The 18,465-nt window shown below is 38.4% G+C and overlaps 1 protein-coding gene across 2 annotated transcripts in view; it reads right to left on the bottom strand.

The window, feature by feature from the left end:
- Eif2ak3 (eukaryotic translation initiation factor 2 alpha kinase 3) overlaps positions 1-18,465 on the bottom strand; it is an 84,630-nt gene that overhangs the window by 20,962 nt on the left and 45,203 nt on the right. For both annotated transcript variants that reach the window (XM_004844547.3, XM_021258183.2), the window contains 2 exons: positions 16,023-16,135; positions 12,477-12,599 (listed from right to left, as the gene is read on the bottom strand). In XM_004844547.3, coding sequence (XP_004844604.2) covers positions 12,477-12,599; positions 16,023-16,135 — 236 coding nt within the window. The remainder of the gene's footprint in view (positions 1-12,476; positions 12,600-16,022; positions 16,136-18,465) is intronic.

Raw genomic sequence — 18,465 nt, 5'->3', positions numbered from 1 at the left:
ATAACATACACAGATAAAAAAATAGATGAGCTTAGAAACACGCTGGAAGCCATGAAGCATAAGAAAGAAACAGAAACCATGATTGCCCAACATAAGAAAGAAATGGAGATCAGCCCGCTGCACACAGGCAGGTCTGTGCATGCCCTACCGAGGTCCTGAGTTGCGCGGAAGACACCGAATCACCCTGCTGCAGACAAGCAGCCACCTGGTTCCACACTACAAAGACGCAGAGGACACAAAACCACCAGACCAAGGTACTGAGTCCCACTGTTCCCAGGCCAGAGGTAGGGGCTTCTGAACCGCCGTTCCACTGCTCCTGGTCCAGAGGAAGGGGCTTCCCAGTCACCATCCCTCCTGCTGCTCCAGGCCCAGTGGAAAGGGATTTTGGGCCACCTTCTGTCCCACTGCTCCTGGCCCAGAGGAAGGGGCTTCCAGGGCACCATCCCTCCCACTGCTCCTGGCCCAGAGGGAGGGGCTTCTGAGCCACCATCCCACTGCTCCTGGGCCAGAGGAAGGGGCTTCCAGGCCACCATCCCTCCTGCTGCTCCTAGCCCACAGGAAAGGGCTTTTGGGTCACCATCCCTACCGCTGCTCCTGGCCCCTGTCCCACCTCACCCAGCTCAGAGGAGGTAATTCGTGCAGGCGGCAACAGCTGCCCCCCGCCCAAGTCAAAATGAGAAAACACGTAAATAAGTCTCAAAACCAGACTTCCAGATCACCTACAGTAACCCCAAAGGGAAATGAGATGGAACACTCTGATACTCAACCACCTGGACCCACTGAACTGGCAACAAAAGGGGATCTGGAAAAAAAGAAATCAGAAATAATTCCTCAGATAACAGGAGAAATTGTGCCCCTAGTACAAGACATGATTAACAAATCTAGAGAGGAGCTCAGGAACATGATGGAATCCCAACATAAGAAACAACTGGAATCCATAAAGCAGATGCAAATAGATTTCCAGGACATGAAAAACTCCAATGAAAGTCTACACAGCAGAATGAGCCAATGTGAGGACAGAATTTCAGATATAGAAGATAAGATTGCAATTAGTGCCCAGGAAAAGAAAAATTGCTTCAAAATTATAAGGGAACATGAGAAATCAATCCAGCAGCTGCTAGATGATGCAAAGAAGAAAAACATAAGACTGATTGGAGTCAATGAAGAAACAGGAGAGAGTGCAGATGACATAAAAAAAATCTCTTCACAGAAATAATGGCAGAAAACTTCCCAAGCAGGGGAAAAGAGCTTGACATACAGATAAGTGAGGCATATAGGACTCCAAATAGCCTTGCTCAAAAACAATCTACACATAGGCATATAATTGTTAAGATTCCAGAAACACAACAGAAGAACAAAGTTCTCCAAGCAGTTAGAGAAAAGAAACAAATCACATACAAAGGAAAACCCATCAGAATCACAGCAGACTTCTCAACACAAACCATCAAGGCGAGAAGAGCTTGGAGTGACATATTCTAAGCCCTAAAACAAAACAGTCTCCAACCCAGATTGATGTACCCTGCAAAACTATCTTTCAAAATTCATAGAGAAATAAGATACTTTCATGACAAAGAGCACCTTAGGAACTTCATGAATACCAAACCAGCACTCCAAAGAATTTTACACAATATCCTCGGAACAGATCACAACCCCAGGAAGCAAAGCAGAATGAACCCATCTGGCATGACAAGAAATTAAATGTAAAGGGGGAGAACCCAACAAAAAGAAAAAGTCATGGCAATGACAAGTCAATACATTTCAGTTATAACCATCAACGTTAATGGTCTCAATTCACCAATCAAAAGAAACAGACTGGCAGAATGGGTCAAGAAGCAAAATCCAACAATATGCTGCATACAAGAAACACACTTCATTCAAGAGGAAATTCATAGACTGAAAGTTAAAGGGTGGAAAACAATACTCCATGAGACAGGAACCTGAAAAAAAGCAGGAGTAGCTATCCTCTTGGCAGATCAAGTAGATTTCAAACCAACACTGATTAAGACAGATGAAGAAGGACACTACATCCTTGTAAAGGGAACAATCCAAGAGGAAGAGATGACAATCATAAATATCTATGCACCAAACACTAGTGCACCCAACTATATAAAACAAATACTAACGGACATGAAAAGTCATATACGCACTAAGACAATTGTAGTGGGGGACCTCAACACCCCACTGTCACAAATAAATAGATCAACTAGACTAAAAATAAGTAATGAAATACTAGAACTCAATCGAACTCTTGAACAAATGAACTTAACAGATGTTTACAGAGTCTTCCACCCCACAAAATCAGAATACACATTCTTCTCAGCTGCACATGGGTCATTCTCCAAAACAGACCACATACTCACACATAGAGCATGTTTAAGTAAGTGCAAAGGAATTGAAGTTATCCCCTGTATATTATCAGACCATAGTGCAATGAAATTGGAGATCCACAGCAAAAGAAACTCAAAAAATTTCATAAACATGTAGAAATTGAACAACACACTTCTGAATAACCAATGGGTCACAGAGGAAATTAAAGAAGAAATCAGACAGTTCCTTCAATTAAATGACAATGACAATACAACATATCAGAATCTATGGGACACAATGAAAGCAGTCTTACGAGGGAAATTCATAGCAGTGAGTATGCATATTAGGAAAACAGAACGAGCCCAATTAAACAACCTGATGCTGAACCTCAAGCTTCTAGAAAAAGAAGAGCAGGACAACCCCAAAGCTCATACAAGGGAGGAAATTATAAAGATCAGAGGAGAAATCAATGCAATGGAGACTAAGAGAACGATACAAAAAAAATCAATGAAGCCAAGAGTTGGTTCTTCGAAAGAATCAACAAAATTGACAAACCTTTAGCCAAACTTGTCAGAAAAAGGAAAGAAAAGGCCCAAATCCATGCAATTAGGAATGAAAAGGGTGAAATTACAACAGACCCAGCAGAAATCCAGAGGATCATCAATACCTACTTCCAGAACCTATACGCCAATAAGATGGACAACACAGAAGAAATGGACAGATTTCTAGATACATATGAATTACCAAAGTTGAACAAAGAAGACCTAAAAATTCTGAACAACCCAATATCAACCAATGAAACTGAAAATGTAATTCAAAACTTATCAACTAAGAAAAGCCTGGGCCCTGATGGCTTCACTGCTGAATGCTACAAGACATTTAGAGAGGAACTGCTGCCACTACTGTTTAAACTCTTCAATGAAATTGAAAGGGAAGCAATACTCCCAAATTCATTCCTGGAAGCAAGCATCACCTTGATCCCCAAAGCAGAGAAAGACCCAACTGAAAAAGAGAACTATAGGCAAATCTCACTAATGAACATAGATGCAAAAATCCTTAATAAGATACTGGCAAACAGAATGCAGAAGATCATCAAGAAGATCATACACCCTGATCAAGTGGGATTCATCCCAGGGATGCAGGGATGGTTCAATATACGAAAATCAATCAATGTAATACACTATATCAATAGAGCCAAGGACAAAAACCATATGATTATCTCCATAGATGCAGAAAAAGCATTTGACAAAATCCAACATGCATTTATGATAAAAACCCTACAAAAAATTGGAATAGATGGTCTCTACCTCAAACTGATAGAAGCCATCTATGAAAAACCAACAGCCAATATCATACTAAATGGTCAAAAACTGAAATCCTTCACACTCAAATCAGGAACAAGGCAAGGATGTCCACTATCACCACTCTTGTTCAATATAGTTCTGGAAACATTAGCCACGGCAGTTAGACAAGAGAAAGAAATAAAAGGAATAAAGATAGATAATGAAGAAGTCAAATTGTCATTATTTGCAGATGACATTATAATCTATATAGAAGACGCCAAGAACTCCACCAAAAGTCTTCTAGACTTAACCAAATTCAGTCAAGTAGCTGGTTACAAGGTCAACACACAAAAATCAATAGCTTTCCTCTACACCAATGACAGACTCACTGAGAGAGAAATAGGGCAAATAATTCCTTTCACAATAGCATCCAAAAAACTGAAATACCTAGGAACCATCCTAATGAAAGAAATCAAAGACCTCTTCTCTGAAAACTATGGCAGTCTGAAAAGAGAGATTGAAGATGATATCAGAAAATGGACAGACATCCCCTGCTCCTGGGTAGGAAGGATTAATATAGTGAAAATGGCCATACTTCCAAAACTGCTATATAGATTCAATGCAATCCCAATTGAGATCCCAGCAGCATACTTCATGGACCTTGAGAAAATGAATCCAAAAATTCATTTGGAACAAGAAGAGACCCAGAATAGCAAAAGCAATTCTAGGTAACAGAGACATGGCAGGGGGTATCACAATCCCCAACCTGCAACTATACTGCAAAGCTACTGTTGATAAAACAGCATGGTACTGGCAAAGAAACAGATCTGAGGACCAGTGGAACAGATTAGAAGATGCAGAAACAACACCAGACCAACTCAGCCATGTCATCTTCGACAAAGGAGCCAAACACCCTCACTGGAGGAAAGACAGCCTCTTTAATAAATGGTGCTGGAAAAATTGGGCTTCAACTTGCCTAAGATCAAAACTAGACCTGTATCTCTCACCATGCACTAAACTAAAATTGAAATGGATTAAAGATCTAAATATTAAAATAGAAACTCTGAACCAGTTGGAAAAGAGGTTAGGTAGAACTCTTGAAGATATCGGTGTAGGAAAAGTTTTTATGAACAAAACCTCAGTTGCCTATGAACTAGCACAAACAGTCAACAAGTGGAGTCTCTTCTTACTAAAAAGCTTCTGCACTGCAAGAGAAACCACCAGCAGTGTGAAGAGACAACCCACAATGTGGGAAAATACCTTCACCTGCTTTTCCTCAGACAGAGGTCTACTATCTCGAATCTATAAAGAACTTAAAAAGATCAGACCTCCCAAATTTAAAGACTCAATCTAAAAATGAGCATCTGAAATGAACAGACATTTCTCCCACAAAGAAATAGAAATAGCAAATAAATACATGAAAAAATGTTCAACATCACTGGTCATTCAAGAGATGCAAATGAAAACAACGCTGAGATTCCACCTCACTCCAGAAAGAATGGCTGCTATCATGAAATCAACCAATAACAAATGCTGGCGGGGCTGTGAGGAAAGAGGAACCCTGCTCCACTGCTGGTGGGAGTGTAGACTGGTGCAAGCACTGTGGAAATCAGTATGGAGATACCTCAAAGAACTAGGACTGGAAGTCCCATTTGACCCCGCTATTCCACTGCTGGGGATCTTCCCCAAAGAATTAAAAGAATCATACCACAGTGATATATGTGTACCCATGTTCATAGCAGCACAGTTTGTAATAGCTAAAACTTGGAAACAGCCCAAATGCCCATTAACTGGAGACTGGATAAAGAAAATGTGATGTTTTAATAAAATGGATTACTACTCAGCCATAAAACATGAAAAATTAGAGACATTTATAGCTAAGTGGATGCACACTGAGGCGATACTCTTAAGTGAAATAAATAGAACACACAAGTGTAAATACTGAATAGTTTCTCTGGTGTGAGAAACTGAAAGTGTAAATATGGACTAAATGTATAATAGGTAATGTGAGATAGGAAGAAAAGTGGCAAAGGGGAAGGAAGTGGGAGGGCTAGGGGAAAGGATAGAAGGGAATGGGATTAATATCAGAAAATGGAAAAATAGGAACAAAATCTTTGTAAATAGGGAGGAATGGAGGGGTTGGAGGGCTGGGCAAGGGTGAAAAATAAGAACCAAGAGAGATTATGAAAAGGTGCAAATTTCCAATGATGAATGTCATTATATTGTATACCTAAAATGTACCAATGATTAGAATGAATAATCGATAATGTAAAATAGGAAGAACAGGTCCAAAGGAGTAGGGGTAGTGGGAGGGGCAGGGGAAAGGAAAGAAGGGAAAGGAAAAATGATGAGAAATGGAAAAAATGGAAATAAAGTCTTTGTAAATAGGGAAGGGTGGAGGGCATGAAGGGAGGGCTAGGAATGGGGAACAAATAAGAACCAAGATGCATTATGTAAAGGTACAATTCCCAATGAGAAATGTAATTGTGTTGTATACCTACAATGTACCAGTAAAAGAATTTAATACAAAAAAAAAAAGAAAGAAATGGAATCCATGAAACAGATTCAAACAGATATTCAGGAGATTAAAAACTCCATTGAAAGCATGCATAGCAGATTAAGGGAATCTGAAGACAGAATATCAGATACAGAAGACAGGATTGTGGTTAAGAACCATGAAAACAGAGATTTCTTAAAAATAGTAAGGGACCACGGGAAATCAATCCAGCAGCTGTTAGATGATGCAAGGTAGAATAACATAAGACTGATAGGAGTCTATGAAAAAACAGGAGAAAATACAATTGACATTAAAAAAAAAACTGTTCACAGAAGTAATAGTAGAAAACTTCTCATGTAATAGTACAAGATCCCAATGATGAATGTAACTGTATTTTACACCTAAAATGTACCAATAAACTTAATGGGAAAAAAAAAGAAAGAAAACGTCCCAGACAGGGGTGGAGAACTGGACATACAGACAAGTGAGGCATATAGAACTCCAACTAGCCATGATTAAAAAAAAAAAATCTAAGCCTAGACACATAATAATTAAGATCCCAGAAACTCAAGAGAAGAACAAAATGCTACAGACAGAGAAAAGAAACAAATCACCTATAAAGGAAAGCCCATCAGAATCACAGCAGATTTTTCAACGCAAACCCTCAAGTCAAGGAGAGCCTGGAGTGAGTGAAGTATTTCAAGCCCTAACAGAAAGTATCTTCCAACCTAGACTGTGGTATCCTAAAATATTATCTTTCAAAATCGATGGGGAAATTAAGATCCTATCAAGACAAGTACACCTGAGAAATTTCATGAAAACCAAACCAGCAATCCAAACAATCCTAAGCAATATCCTAGAAAAAGACAAGGAAGATCCCAACTCCATGAGGCCCAAAAGAGGAAAGCCACCAGGCAAGGTAAGAAACTAAAGGGAAATGGAAAAACAAACGAACAAACAAAAAAGAAATAAATGAGCCACCAATAGTAAAACATCATGACAAGGATGAGTCAATATCTATCAATTATAACTATCAATGTAAATGGTCTCAACTCACCAACCAAAAGAGAAAGACTGACAGAATGGATTAAGAAGCAAAATCCAACAATATGCTGTATAGAAGAAACACACCTAACTCAAAAAGAAATACAAAGACTGAGAATAAAAGGATGGAAAACATCTCCATGTGGCAGGAACCCAGAAAAAAGCAGGGGTAGCAATTTTATTTTCAGACAAAGTAGATTTCAAACCAAAACTAATTAAGAGAGACAAAGACGGTCACTACATCCTTGTGAAGGGAACAGTCCAAGAGGATGCGATAATAATCATAAATATATATGCACCAAATATGAATGCCCTCAACTATACAAAACAAATATTAATGGACATGAAAAACCAAATAAGCTCTAATACAATTGTAGTGGGAGATCTCAATACCCCATTATCACAAGTAGACAGATCATCTAGACAAAAAATTAACAAAATTCTAGAACTGAACCAAGCCATTGAACAAATGGACTTAGTAGATGTTTACAGAGTATTCCACCCCACAAAATCAGAATACACATTCTTTTTGGCTGGACATGGGTCATTCTCCAAAACAGACCACATGCTAGCTCACAGGACTTGTCTAAGTAAATGTAAAAGAACTGAAGTTATCCCCTGTATATTATCACACCATAGTGCAATAAAATTGGAGATCAATGACACAAGAAACTGCAAAACTCCTACAAACACATGGAAATTAAATAACGCCCTCCTGAACAACCAATGGGTCACAGAGGAAATTAAAGAAGAAATTAGACAGTTTCTACAAGTAAATGATAATGCCAGTACAACATATAGGAATCTATGGGACACAATGAAAGCACTTCTACATGGGAAATTCATAGTAGTCAATGCCCATATTAGGAAAAAGAGAGAACTCAAATAAATAACCTAATGCAGAACCTTAAGCTCCTAGAAAAAGAACAGCGTAACTAAACCCAAAGATCGTACAAGAGTGGAAATTATAAAGATCAGAGCAGAAATCAATGCAATGGAGACTAAGAGAACGATACAAAAAATTAATGAATCAAAGAGTTGCTTGTTTGAAAGAATAAATAAAATCGATAAACCTTTAGTCAAACTTATCAAAAACAGGAAAGAAAAGGCACAAATCCATGCAATCAAGAATGAAAAAGGTGAAGTCACAGCAGATCCAGCAGAAATTCAAACCATCATCAATACCTTCTTTGAGAATCTGAACTCTAATAAAATGGAAAACACAGAAGAAATGGACAGATTCCTAGATACATATGAATTACCAAAGTTAAATGAAGACATAGAAATTCTAAACACCCCAATTACAATGAGTGAAATTGAAAATATAATAAAAAATTTACCTACAAAGAAAAGTCCAGGTCCTGATAGTTTCACTGCTGAATTCTACAAGATATTTAAACAAGAACTATTGCCATTACTCTTTAAACTCATCAAGGAAATTGAAAGGGAAGCAAAGCTTCCAAACTCATTCCTAGAAGCAAGTATTACTTTGATTCCAACACCAGGGAAAGACCCAACCCAAAAAGAGAACTACAGGCCGATCTCCCTAATGAACATAGATGGAAAAATCCTCAACAAGATACTGGCAAACAGAACACAAAGGGCCATCAAGAAGATCATATACCCTGAACAAGTCGGATTTATCCCAGGGATGCAAGGATGGTTCAACATTCATAAATCAATAAATATAATACACTATATTAACAGAGTCAAGGACAAAAACTGTATGATCAACTCAATAGATGCAGAAAAGGCATTTGACAAAATCCAACACCCATTTATGATAAAAACCCTATTGGATTGAAGAATAGAAGAAAATTTGAATAGAAGGTCTTTATCTCAACTTGATTAAGGCTATGTATGAAAAACCAACAGCCAATATCATACTAAATGGTCAAAAACTGAAAACTTTCACGCTAAAATCAGGAACAAGACAAGGATGTCCACTATCACCACTCCTGTTTAATATTGTTCTTGAAACATTAGCCACAGCAATTAGAAAAGAGAAAGAAATAAAAGGAATAAAAATAGGAAAGGAAGAAGTTAAACTGTCATTATTTGATGATGATATACTTTACATAGAAGACCCAAAATACTCTGCCAAAAGACTTCTAGACTTAATTCACAGATTCAGTATAGTAGCTGGATATAAGGTCAACACTCAAAAAACAATAGCCTTTTTATATACAAATAATAGACTCACTGAGAGAGAAATTACAGAAATAATTCCTTTTACAATAGCATCCAAAAAAATGAAATATCTAGGAGTCAATCTAACAAAGGAAATAAAAGACCTCTACACTGAAAACTATAGCACTTTGAAAAAGGAGATTGAGTAGGATATAAGAAAATGGAAAGACATCCCTTGTTCCTGTATAGGAACAACCAATATAATGAAAATGGCCATACTTCCAAAACTATTATATAGGTTTAATGCAATGCTGATTGTAATTCCAACAATATATTTCACAGAACTAGAAAAAACAATCCAAAAATTCATTTGGAACCAGAAGAGACCTAGAATAGCAAAAGAAATTTTAGGCAATAGAGATATGGCTAGGGGTATTACAATCCCCATCTTGAAACTACTCTACAAAGCTACTGTGATAAAAACAGCGTGGTAATGGCAAAGAAACAGGCCCAAGGATCAGTGGAATAGATTAGAAGATGCAGAAACAAGTACAGATATGCTCATCCACCTCATCTTTGACAAAGAAGCCAACCATCCTCATTGGAGGAAAGATAGCCTATTTAATAAATGGTGTTGGAAAAACTGGATTTCAACCTGTCAAAGATTAAAACTACACCCATACCTATCACCATGCACTAAACTAACATCAAAGTGGATTAAAGATTTAAGTATTAAGACAGAAACTCTAAATTTGCTGGAAGATAAGTTAGGTAGAACTCTTGAAGACATTGGTATAGGTAAAGACTTTATGAACAAAACCTCAGTTGCACAGGAACTTGCACAAAGAATCAACAACTGGGATCTTATCTTATTAAAAAGCTTCTGCACTGCAAGAGAAACTACCAACAGAGCTAAGAGACAACCTACAATCTGGGAAAAAATTTTCAGCAACTGTACCTTAGACAAAGGACTACAATCTAGAATATATAAAGAACTGAAAAAAATCAGACCCCCTAAATTCAAAGACCCAATTCAAAAATGGGCATTTGAAATGAAGAGACATTTTTCAGACAAAAAAGTAAAAGCAGCAAATAAATATATGAAAAAATGTTCAACATCACTGGTTACTCGAGAGATGCAGATGCAAACAACAGAGATTCCACCTCACCCCAGAAATGGCTGCTATTAAGAAATCATCCAATAACAAATGGTGGCGGGGGTGTGGGGAGAAAGGAACCCTTCTCCATTGTTGGTGGGAATGCAGACTGGCGCAACCACTGTGGAAATCAGTATGGAGATACCTCAAAGAACTAGGCTTAGAAGTCCCGTCTGAACCAGCTATCCCCCTGCTGGGTATCCTCACAAAGGAATTAAAAGAATCTTACCGCAGCAATACATGTGCACCCATGTTTATAGCAGCACAGTTCGTAATAGCAAAAGCTTGGAAAAAGCCCAGGTGCCCATTAACTGGAAACTGAGTAAAGAAGATGTGGTTTTTCTTATAAAATGGAGTACTACTCAGCCATAAAGAACAAGAAACTAGAGACATTTATAGCTAAATGGATGCATATTGAGCCCATCCTCTTAAGTGAAATAAATAGGACACATATGTGTAAATACTGAATAGTTTCTCTAGTGTGAGAAACTGAAAGTGTAATTAAGGATACACACAGATGAAATTGCCTAATAACATATTTCTCAGATTGTGTTTCCATCACGTGTCATATGACTGTATCGAAATTTAAATTAGGGAGAAGCTTGGCTTATGTGGAGTCTGCTAACTAACTGGAGTTTTTTTCCAGATCACTATTTGTTCAGTGTTGGTTTGGGGGATCTTTCTGAAACAAATCACATCGTCTATTGTCTTGCTGGTGCTTGAGATGCTTTTATAAGTTATATGGAAAATGTTTAAGTTTCTTTTCAGTTTTGTTTTGGTTGAGTTCTACTGTATTTGAATTTTACTGTAGTTTTTTCCCCTTGCATTGTTCTTCTTTGAATGGTCTTAATTTTTGTATGTGTGTGTTTGATAATAAAGTTATTTTAAAAAATTAAAAAAAAATAAAAGGAAACAGTAAGTTCCTAGTACCCAAGCCATCAAATTCCTGGGTCTTTATCAGGTAGAAAAAACTACCTGTACTACTCAATATAAGGACAGCTCAGTGATCAAGGATTAGTAAGAAACTTTTACAGAAACGGGAAGGATGGTATTGCTGAAAGCCCATCAACTTAAGCATCATACTGTTCTAGGCTAGAAATTCGACTTCCAGGAATCTACCATAAGGTAACAGATGTGATTAAAAATGTACACAGATAGGATAAAAATGTATACAAAAGATGAATATTGCAAGATTTTAAAAAAACATCAGCAACCAAATTGTTTAACATTAAGAAATATTTGGCACTCAGCACCTGCCTTGCAAGCGCAAGGTCCCGAGTTGGATCCCCAGTACCAAAAAAAAAAAAAGAAATATTTGACACATGTTCTGAATGGACTATTACTAAGCCATGCTTTTAATGCATTTTAGTATTTAAACAAAGTACTCTTAAAATCCATGGAAAATGCTGAGAAGCAATAGATAAAACTGTATAATACTAGTATCAGGTAAATCTATGACCAGGAAAAAAAACCAAAGTAAAGTGTTAACAGTGGTTATTACTGGATAAAAAGACTTATCAATAGTTTCTTTGTCTGTGTCCTTTTTATGGTACTGAGGATTGAACCCAGGGAGCACTAAGCTACAACCCCAGACCTTTAAAAGTTTTATTTTGAGACAGGGTTGCACTAAATTGCCCAGGCTGGTTTCTAGGTTGCAATCCTTCTACCTCAGCCTTCCAAGTAGCTGAGATTATGAGGATGTACTTTTAACACCTGGTATCAAGTTTTAAATACTTTTATTTACTATAATAACTGAATGTTTTTTTAAAAATGTTGCAATTTACTAAAGTCTATAGTTATTATATATCCCTATGAGAAAGTCCTGAATTGTTAATAATCAAAAACAATATCATATTTTAAAAGTAAATACAAAGTAACCTACATATAGAACAATATTTAGACAGCAAAGTTACTTGGCAACACTAAGAACCTGGTACTTGGAAAGTTAGAAACAATGTTCTCTATAGTGACTGCAGAGTATACGTGTAAGAAGGACATTATGCTATGGGGTTAATCATCTAGTGCCAATTCCAAGTTTACTAAAGTGTCACCCATTACCTGTTGGGCAGCCGGATCCTCTTGATAGCATAATTGCAGTCATCTACTTTGTTTCTAGCTTCAAAGACAACTCCAAAGCCACCACGACCCATGCACTGAATTGGTTCAAAATCTGTTAGGTATCTAAAAAAGGGGGAAAAAAGTAAGTTTAAAAAATTTTATAATAGTTTTATAATTTGGTTTAATCTTATATTATTATTATTATTTTTTGGTGCTGGGGATCGAATTCGGGACCTTGAGCTTGTGAGGCAGGTGCCAGAACCACTCAGCTAAACCCCTGGCCCTGAGGGTTTTTTTTGGTACCGGGGATCAAACTTGGGACCTTGTGTTTGTGAGGAAAGTGGAGGAACCACTGAGCTAAATCCCCAGCCCAATCTTGTATTATTTAATCTTATACTTACAATATATAAACTTAGCAAAATCACAGAACTTATTTTAATAAAGGCTACGTTTTGAATTCTATTCATTACATTCCTAGTTCTTATATGTATACATGAAGCAAACCTATTCTTGAGTTATTTTTTTTTGGTATCGGGGATTGAACTCGGGTCCTTGCGCTTGCACAGCAGGCGGCCAAACCACTGAGCTAAATCACCCAGAACGAAAACCTATTCTTATAAGTTTCCCTGGGAAAAAATTAAAAATAAAAAGTTTCGGGGGCCAGGGATTTAGCTCAGTGGTTCCGCCACTTGCCTCAAAAGCACAAGGACCCGAGTTCAATCCCCTGTACCACAAAAAAAAAAAAAAAAAGTTTTGTTTAACTGGGAATTATTCATTAATCATCTGTTACAGTACTTGTATTACCAATTTGTCTTATCCAATACTTTCTATTATCTACCAAAATGTCATATTCTTAATTCTTGTTTTTTTTTTTTTTCACACAGGGGATGGAACTTAGGACCTTGTGCTTGCCAGGCAGGCACCATGCCACTGAGCTAAATCCTTGGTCCATATTCTTAATTCTTAACCTTTTACTTTTTATGGCATTTTGTACTCAATTAAAAATGTAATCTTATTTCACTACTTGTAAATTTTATGGAAAAATTTAATCAATTCTATTATATTTAAGAACTGTTTAAGCCAGAATTCCTTCTGGGAAGGGAAGCTGATGCTGGCAGGGTTGCTTCCCGAGTCGGTCACTCAGGTGTGCACCGAAGGTGTGAGGACAGGTGACTCTACCCGCCATGCACAGTGGGACCTGCACAGTGCAGCCTGCTCCTCCCCTGTTGACACCTCACCACCCTGCACTGCAGACTCCAGGCCATGTGTAGGGTGCTTCACACCTGCAGGGCATTCTCTCCTCCCCACGACTCCACTCTGATGGTCTTTGCAGTTATCAAAACCCTATTCTTCCCTCATTCTGTTCACTTCCCCACTTCTGTAAGGCTTTCTGGACCCAAGTCTTAAGGTTCCTGTAGCACTGTGCACATAGAATTTTGAACAATTTAGCCTTAATCTCAGTATTTTGCAATTATTTGTATGCAGTGTGCTTGTCCTACCATTACTGTACCGTAGGGACCCTTAAGCACTTTTGTTTTTCTTTATGTGTCCAGAACCTGCCAGATCAGAGGTCTGACAAAATGTCTGTCTGAGAATTAATAAATGCATGCATGTGAGGAAATGATTTCAACCACATGGGAGAGCTGTATTAGATGCTCTGTGGTATCTCTTATATAAGGTTTATAACTTTATGACTTGCACACTCACACTAATTTGGTAGTTGCCTCAGCTGGTCAGAGTGTGGAGTTAAGAAGGAGAAACAATAGATTCCAACCCTCCATGGGCCAATTACCTTCATGGAGAACGAAGAGTAATGATCTGTATTCCTAAAAATAGCTAGTCACCGCACCTCAGTACAAATCCATTTCCTTAAATGCAAAAGGTCACACATTTCATGTCCTACTCCTAGAGGGCAAATGAATTTTCTTCCTGCATCATACTTTCTAAAAAGAGTAACAAATGATTCTGACTACAGACCTTATTCACACAAGCATCAGCTCTGCTCAAGTCCCAGATGACGAATGACAAAGCTGGGATCTGCTGGTTCATGACTGATCCCAAGAGTTCACGCTCTTAATAGTGCATATGTAAGTATCAGGTAGTATTTTTTTTTTTTTTTTGGTACCAGGGATCGAACTTGGGTCCTTGTGCTTGCGCAGCAGGCAGCGAAACCACTGAGCTAAATCCCCGGCCCTCAGGTAGTCTTTTTATAGAACCCTCATATTAAAAACAATACCTGTACTTCTCATACTAAATAAAGTTAAAGAATGGTTGATTTATGCTTAGTTCCATTTTAGAGTACAGTATTCTAATTCTCCTGACATCTTGCAAACCCATCTTTATTCTTGATGCTGCTTCCTCCTGCCGTCTCCAGCTGTCTTAATGCTTACAACTGAAGATTCTATTTAAATGTGATCTTCTTTATGATGCCCTCTTAAATCCTCACAGCCAGATGTACTGCTTAGTTCATGGCTTTTCTTCCTTATGTTTCTGTTTTTCTCAGTATCATACTTTCTCATAGACTTTAAGCCTCCCCAGGACAGCCCCTGTCTTTGTCTCTCCTGAAGCCTAAGATACCATCCTGCACTTGGCTGTTCAGAGTCCGTGCTGAGTAATAATGACCAGCCTCAGTGGTGGGCGAGCTGAAGGGAGCCCTTGGTCCCCTGTCCTTGTCTCAATGCCTGCTGAGGTTGATAGCCATGGAGGTATTGACCAGCATCTTCATTAACAAGAGTACAAAAGTAGCCCTTGCCATCTGTTTGTCACCTAGTGGAATTCTGCTTTGTTCATGAAATTTACTGGTTCTATCTATTCCTGCCATCCTGAAGCAGCTGGCTTGACAGACAGAGAGGCCCGGCTAATCCACACATATACCAATTACTTTCAATCTTTTCTATCGTAAAACCAGTACCTTTGACATTAAGCAGCAAAGGCCCATGTCTTTTCCTTGACCTTATATCACGACAGCAATAAGTATGCTATTAAAACAAAAAGTAGCTATAATCTATGAAATATGAAAATAAACTATAGCACCATTTCCTCTACCACATAGCATCAAAGGTGATATTTTATATTTAAGAGAGTGTAATAGTTTCTCTACTTTTATTTTCAAATTGCTTGAACGGCCTACTTTTAGCTAACCCATCTTTTTTCTGCTTTTAAATATCATTTGTTCCATTAGTCTCCCATTCCACACAGAATAAAAGATGAAATAAACAGCTGAGTATTAATGAATATATTGTACTCTAAGTATAATAATTATTATTTGATACTATTAAAGACAACTCCAGTACATGGTAGTCCCTAAATCATTAAGTTAAACAAATAAGAACTTAATTTGATGGTTGAAATTCTAAACTCTTCTAACATTTTATTTTCATCACTCTTAGGGTACATACCATCCTTAATAAATTTAAGTTACCTGAGGTGGAAGACTGTTTTATTTACGGAGATGTTCACATATTAAAAAAAGACCTTAGTTTACCAGTCACTTCTTTGATGCAAATGGTCACTCTCAGAAGCTATAATATTTCATGAGACTCTTACCGTGAGACATATCCAGAGCTTTTGATGTCATTCCAGCTACTGTCACTGGCTTCACCTCTTACAGAATCATATTTATTTTCAGTTTGACACTGAGTTTCAGATTCCTTCCTTTGCTGATAAAGTACAAAACGAAGTCATTTTCAGTAGAAAGCTGAATTAAAATTAGCTAACAATCTTTGGTTATAGCATTGAAAAATACAGTATTAAGAAAAACAAAAGTATTATAGAACCAAAAACATAGAAAATTCCCTTTTATTATACATAACAAAAAGTTTATTTTCCCACTGGTATTCTTTTAATCTTAATGAGGATTTTGTCTCTTTATTACATGGGTATGTCATGTGTACAGACTAAGCATAATACATAAATAGCTAAAAGAGAAAGCCCATATGTGTGTATGAATTCAGACTTTTAGGCAAAACTAGTAATTTTCCTCCCAAACAGTTCTGTAGATGCTTTAAAAATGCTTCAGATAATAGGAAATTGGATTTGGCAATGCCTCATTTGCAATGCCTCTTCACCAATATCTTCAAAAGGTTTTCCAGGAATGTTAATAATTATCCTGTTCAGAGAGAGTACTGTGGTTCCTGTGTTCAGTCACTGATTCTTTCAACAAACCTTTACAGCTCTAATCATGTGCCAGGCACTGTGTAAAAATTAGGGAGATGGAGGTAAACTCACAGATTGGCCTCTGTCCTCACAAGTGTACAGCAGAGAGGCAAAGAGAGAAATCAGCTTCCTATCAACCATGTTAGTAAGGGGAGGACAGTGTTCTGACGCAGTTGGGGAAGTTAAGGAAGATTTCCAAGAGGACACAAGGACTAATTACAAACTTAAAGATACACAGGAGTTAATCATGTGAGAAGGAAGGGAGAAGAGTTAGGGAACAAAGTTCAGAGGCAAAGTCAGAGGAATAGGCACTATCAGGCTCCTTTAAGGACAGTGTGGCCTCAGCTGGGCATGGTGATGCATGCCTATGATTCCAGCACTCGTGAGGCTGAGGCAGGAAGATTGCCATGAGTTTGAGGCCAGCCTGGACTACATAGTGAGACCTGCGTCAAAACATCAAAAAGGAAAAAAAAAAAGAGCATGTGATCTACACAAGGGACTGAAAGATGTTCAGCACAGTGGCTGAGCACCAGCAAGAGGGGAGGAAGGGGTAGGGATGAGTGAAGGTGAGTAATGAGATGGGGCACAGCTCTTTCAGAACCAAGCATCTTTTAAGAAGGATGGACTCTAGCCTAAAAACAACGTGAAAACAGTGAGAGCTGTTTATTAGAGGTGTTTAAGCCAGGACATGCAGCTCTACAGTTAGTTAGGTACAGACACAGAGACCAGCTGGAAGCAATTTAGTAATTCTGGAGAGGCCTCATGGCATCTGTACTGGGAAATGGAAACTGGAAAATGGAGAAGACAGAGGTAGGAGAATCTGACAGGACAGGTGACTGGTGAGGGAGACCAAGGACTATGACTCTGGTGACTGAGGCTGGCAGTCCTCTTACTGAGAAAGAGGCCTCATGACACACTAGGGATGGGAATGGGGAGAGGAACAGTCTGAGCCAAGGCTCCTCTGAGGTATGTAGACAGCTCCTACCAACTGGACCAGGGAAAAGGACTTGGAAACCTCTTATAAGGTGTCTGAAGCTGGGCAAGTAGAAGACTGTCCAGGAAGTCCATGGAATGAACAGGAAGAGAGAGACCAGTGATCTGTTGTGACCAGGGGAGGCTGAGGATGAGGTCCTGAGGGATCCAAGCAACACTCAAGGAGACAGGTGAGCAGGGAGCCAAGAAAACAGGCAGGAAAGGTCCAAGAGAGGTGTGACAGTGTCACACACAGAGAGGTTCGGTTAGGTAAGAGCTGGAAGATGTCCATTACATTTTACAAAATGATCATATAACACTTGGGCAGAAGCAGCTCCAGTGGAGTGGTGGGGGCAGATGCCAGTTGGCAACAGGTTGAGGGGTGACTAGGAGATGAGGAGTGGAAATGGGAGTACAGTCATACTCACATAATGACATTTTGGTCATCAACAGCCCACATACATGAGTGGTCCTGTAAGATTATAATGGAGCTGAAAATACCTATGGCCCAGTATTTTTACTGTGCTTTTCTACATTTAGATACACAAATACCATCATGTTGCAACTGCTGACAGTTAACATGTTGTACAGGTTGGCAGCTGCAGGAGCAAGGCTATCACACAGCCTAGGTGTGCAGTATGCTAGACCAGGTTTACGAAGCACCTTCTGTGACCTTTGTACAGCCCTGACACTGTTTAGTGGCATACTGCTCAGCATGCATCCCTGTCAGTAAGCAATGCATGATTGTTTAAATAGCAGTGAGTTTACGGTAAAACCTAAGGTTTACATTTACCCCACCCCCCACCACGTAATAACTCTTCTATACCTGCAAGATTTTGAAGCATTAGATTTTTTAAAATGT

This window comes from Heterocephalus glaber, unplaced genomic scaffold (assembly GCF_053883595.1).
Source record: "Heterocephalus glaber isolate CG9 unplaced genomic scaffold, H.glaber_assembly_v1.0 deba00000470, whole genome shotgun sequence".
Taxonomy (NCBI): Eukaryota; Metazoa; Chordata; class Mammalia; order Rodentia; family Bathyergidae; genus Heterocephalus; species Heterocephalus glaber.
Note: the sequence above shows the minus strand (reverse complement) of the source record. Positions and strands in the feature narration are given on the sequence as shown.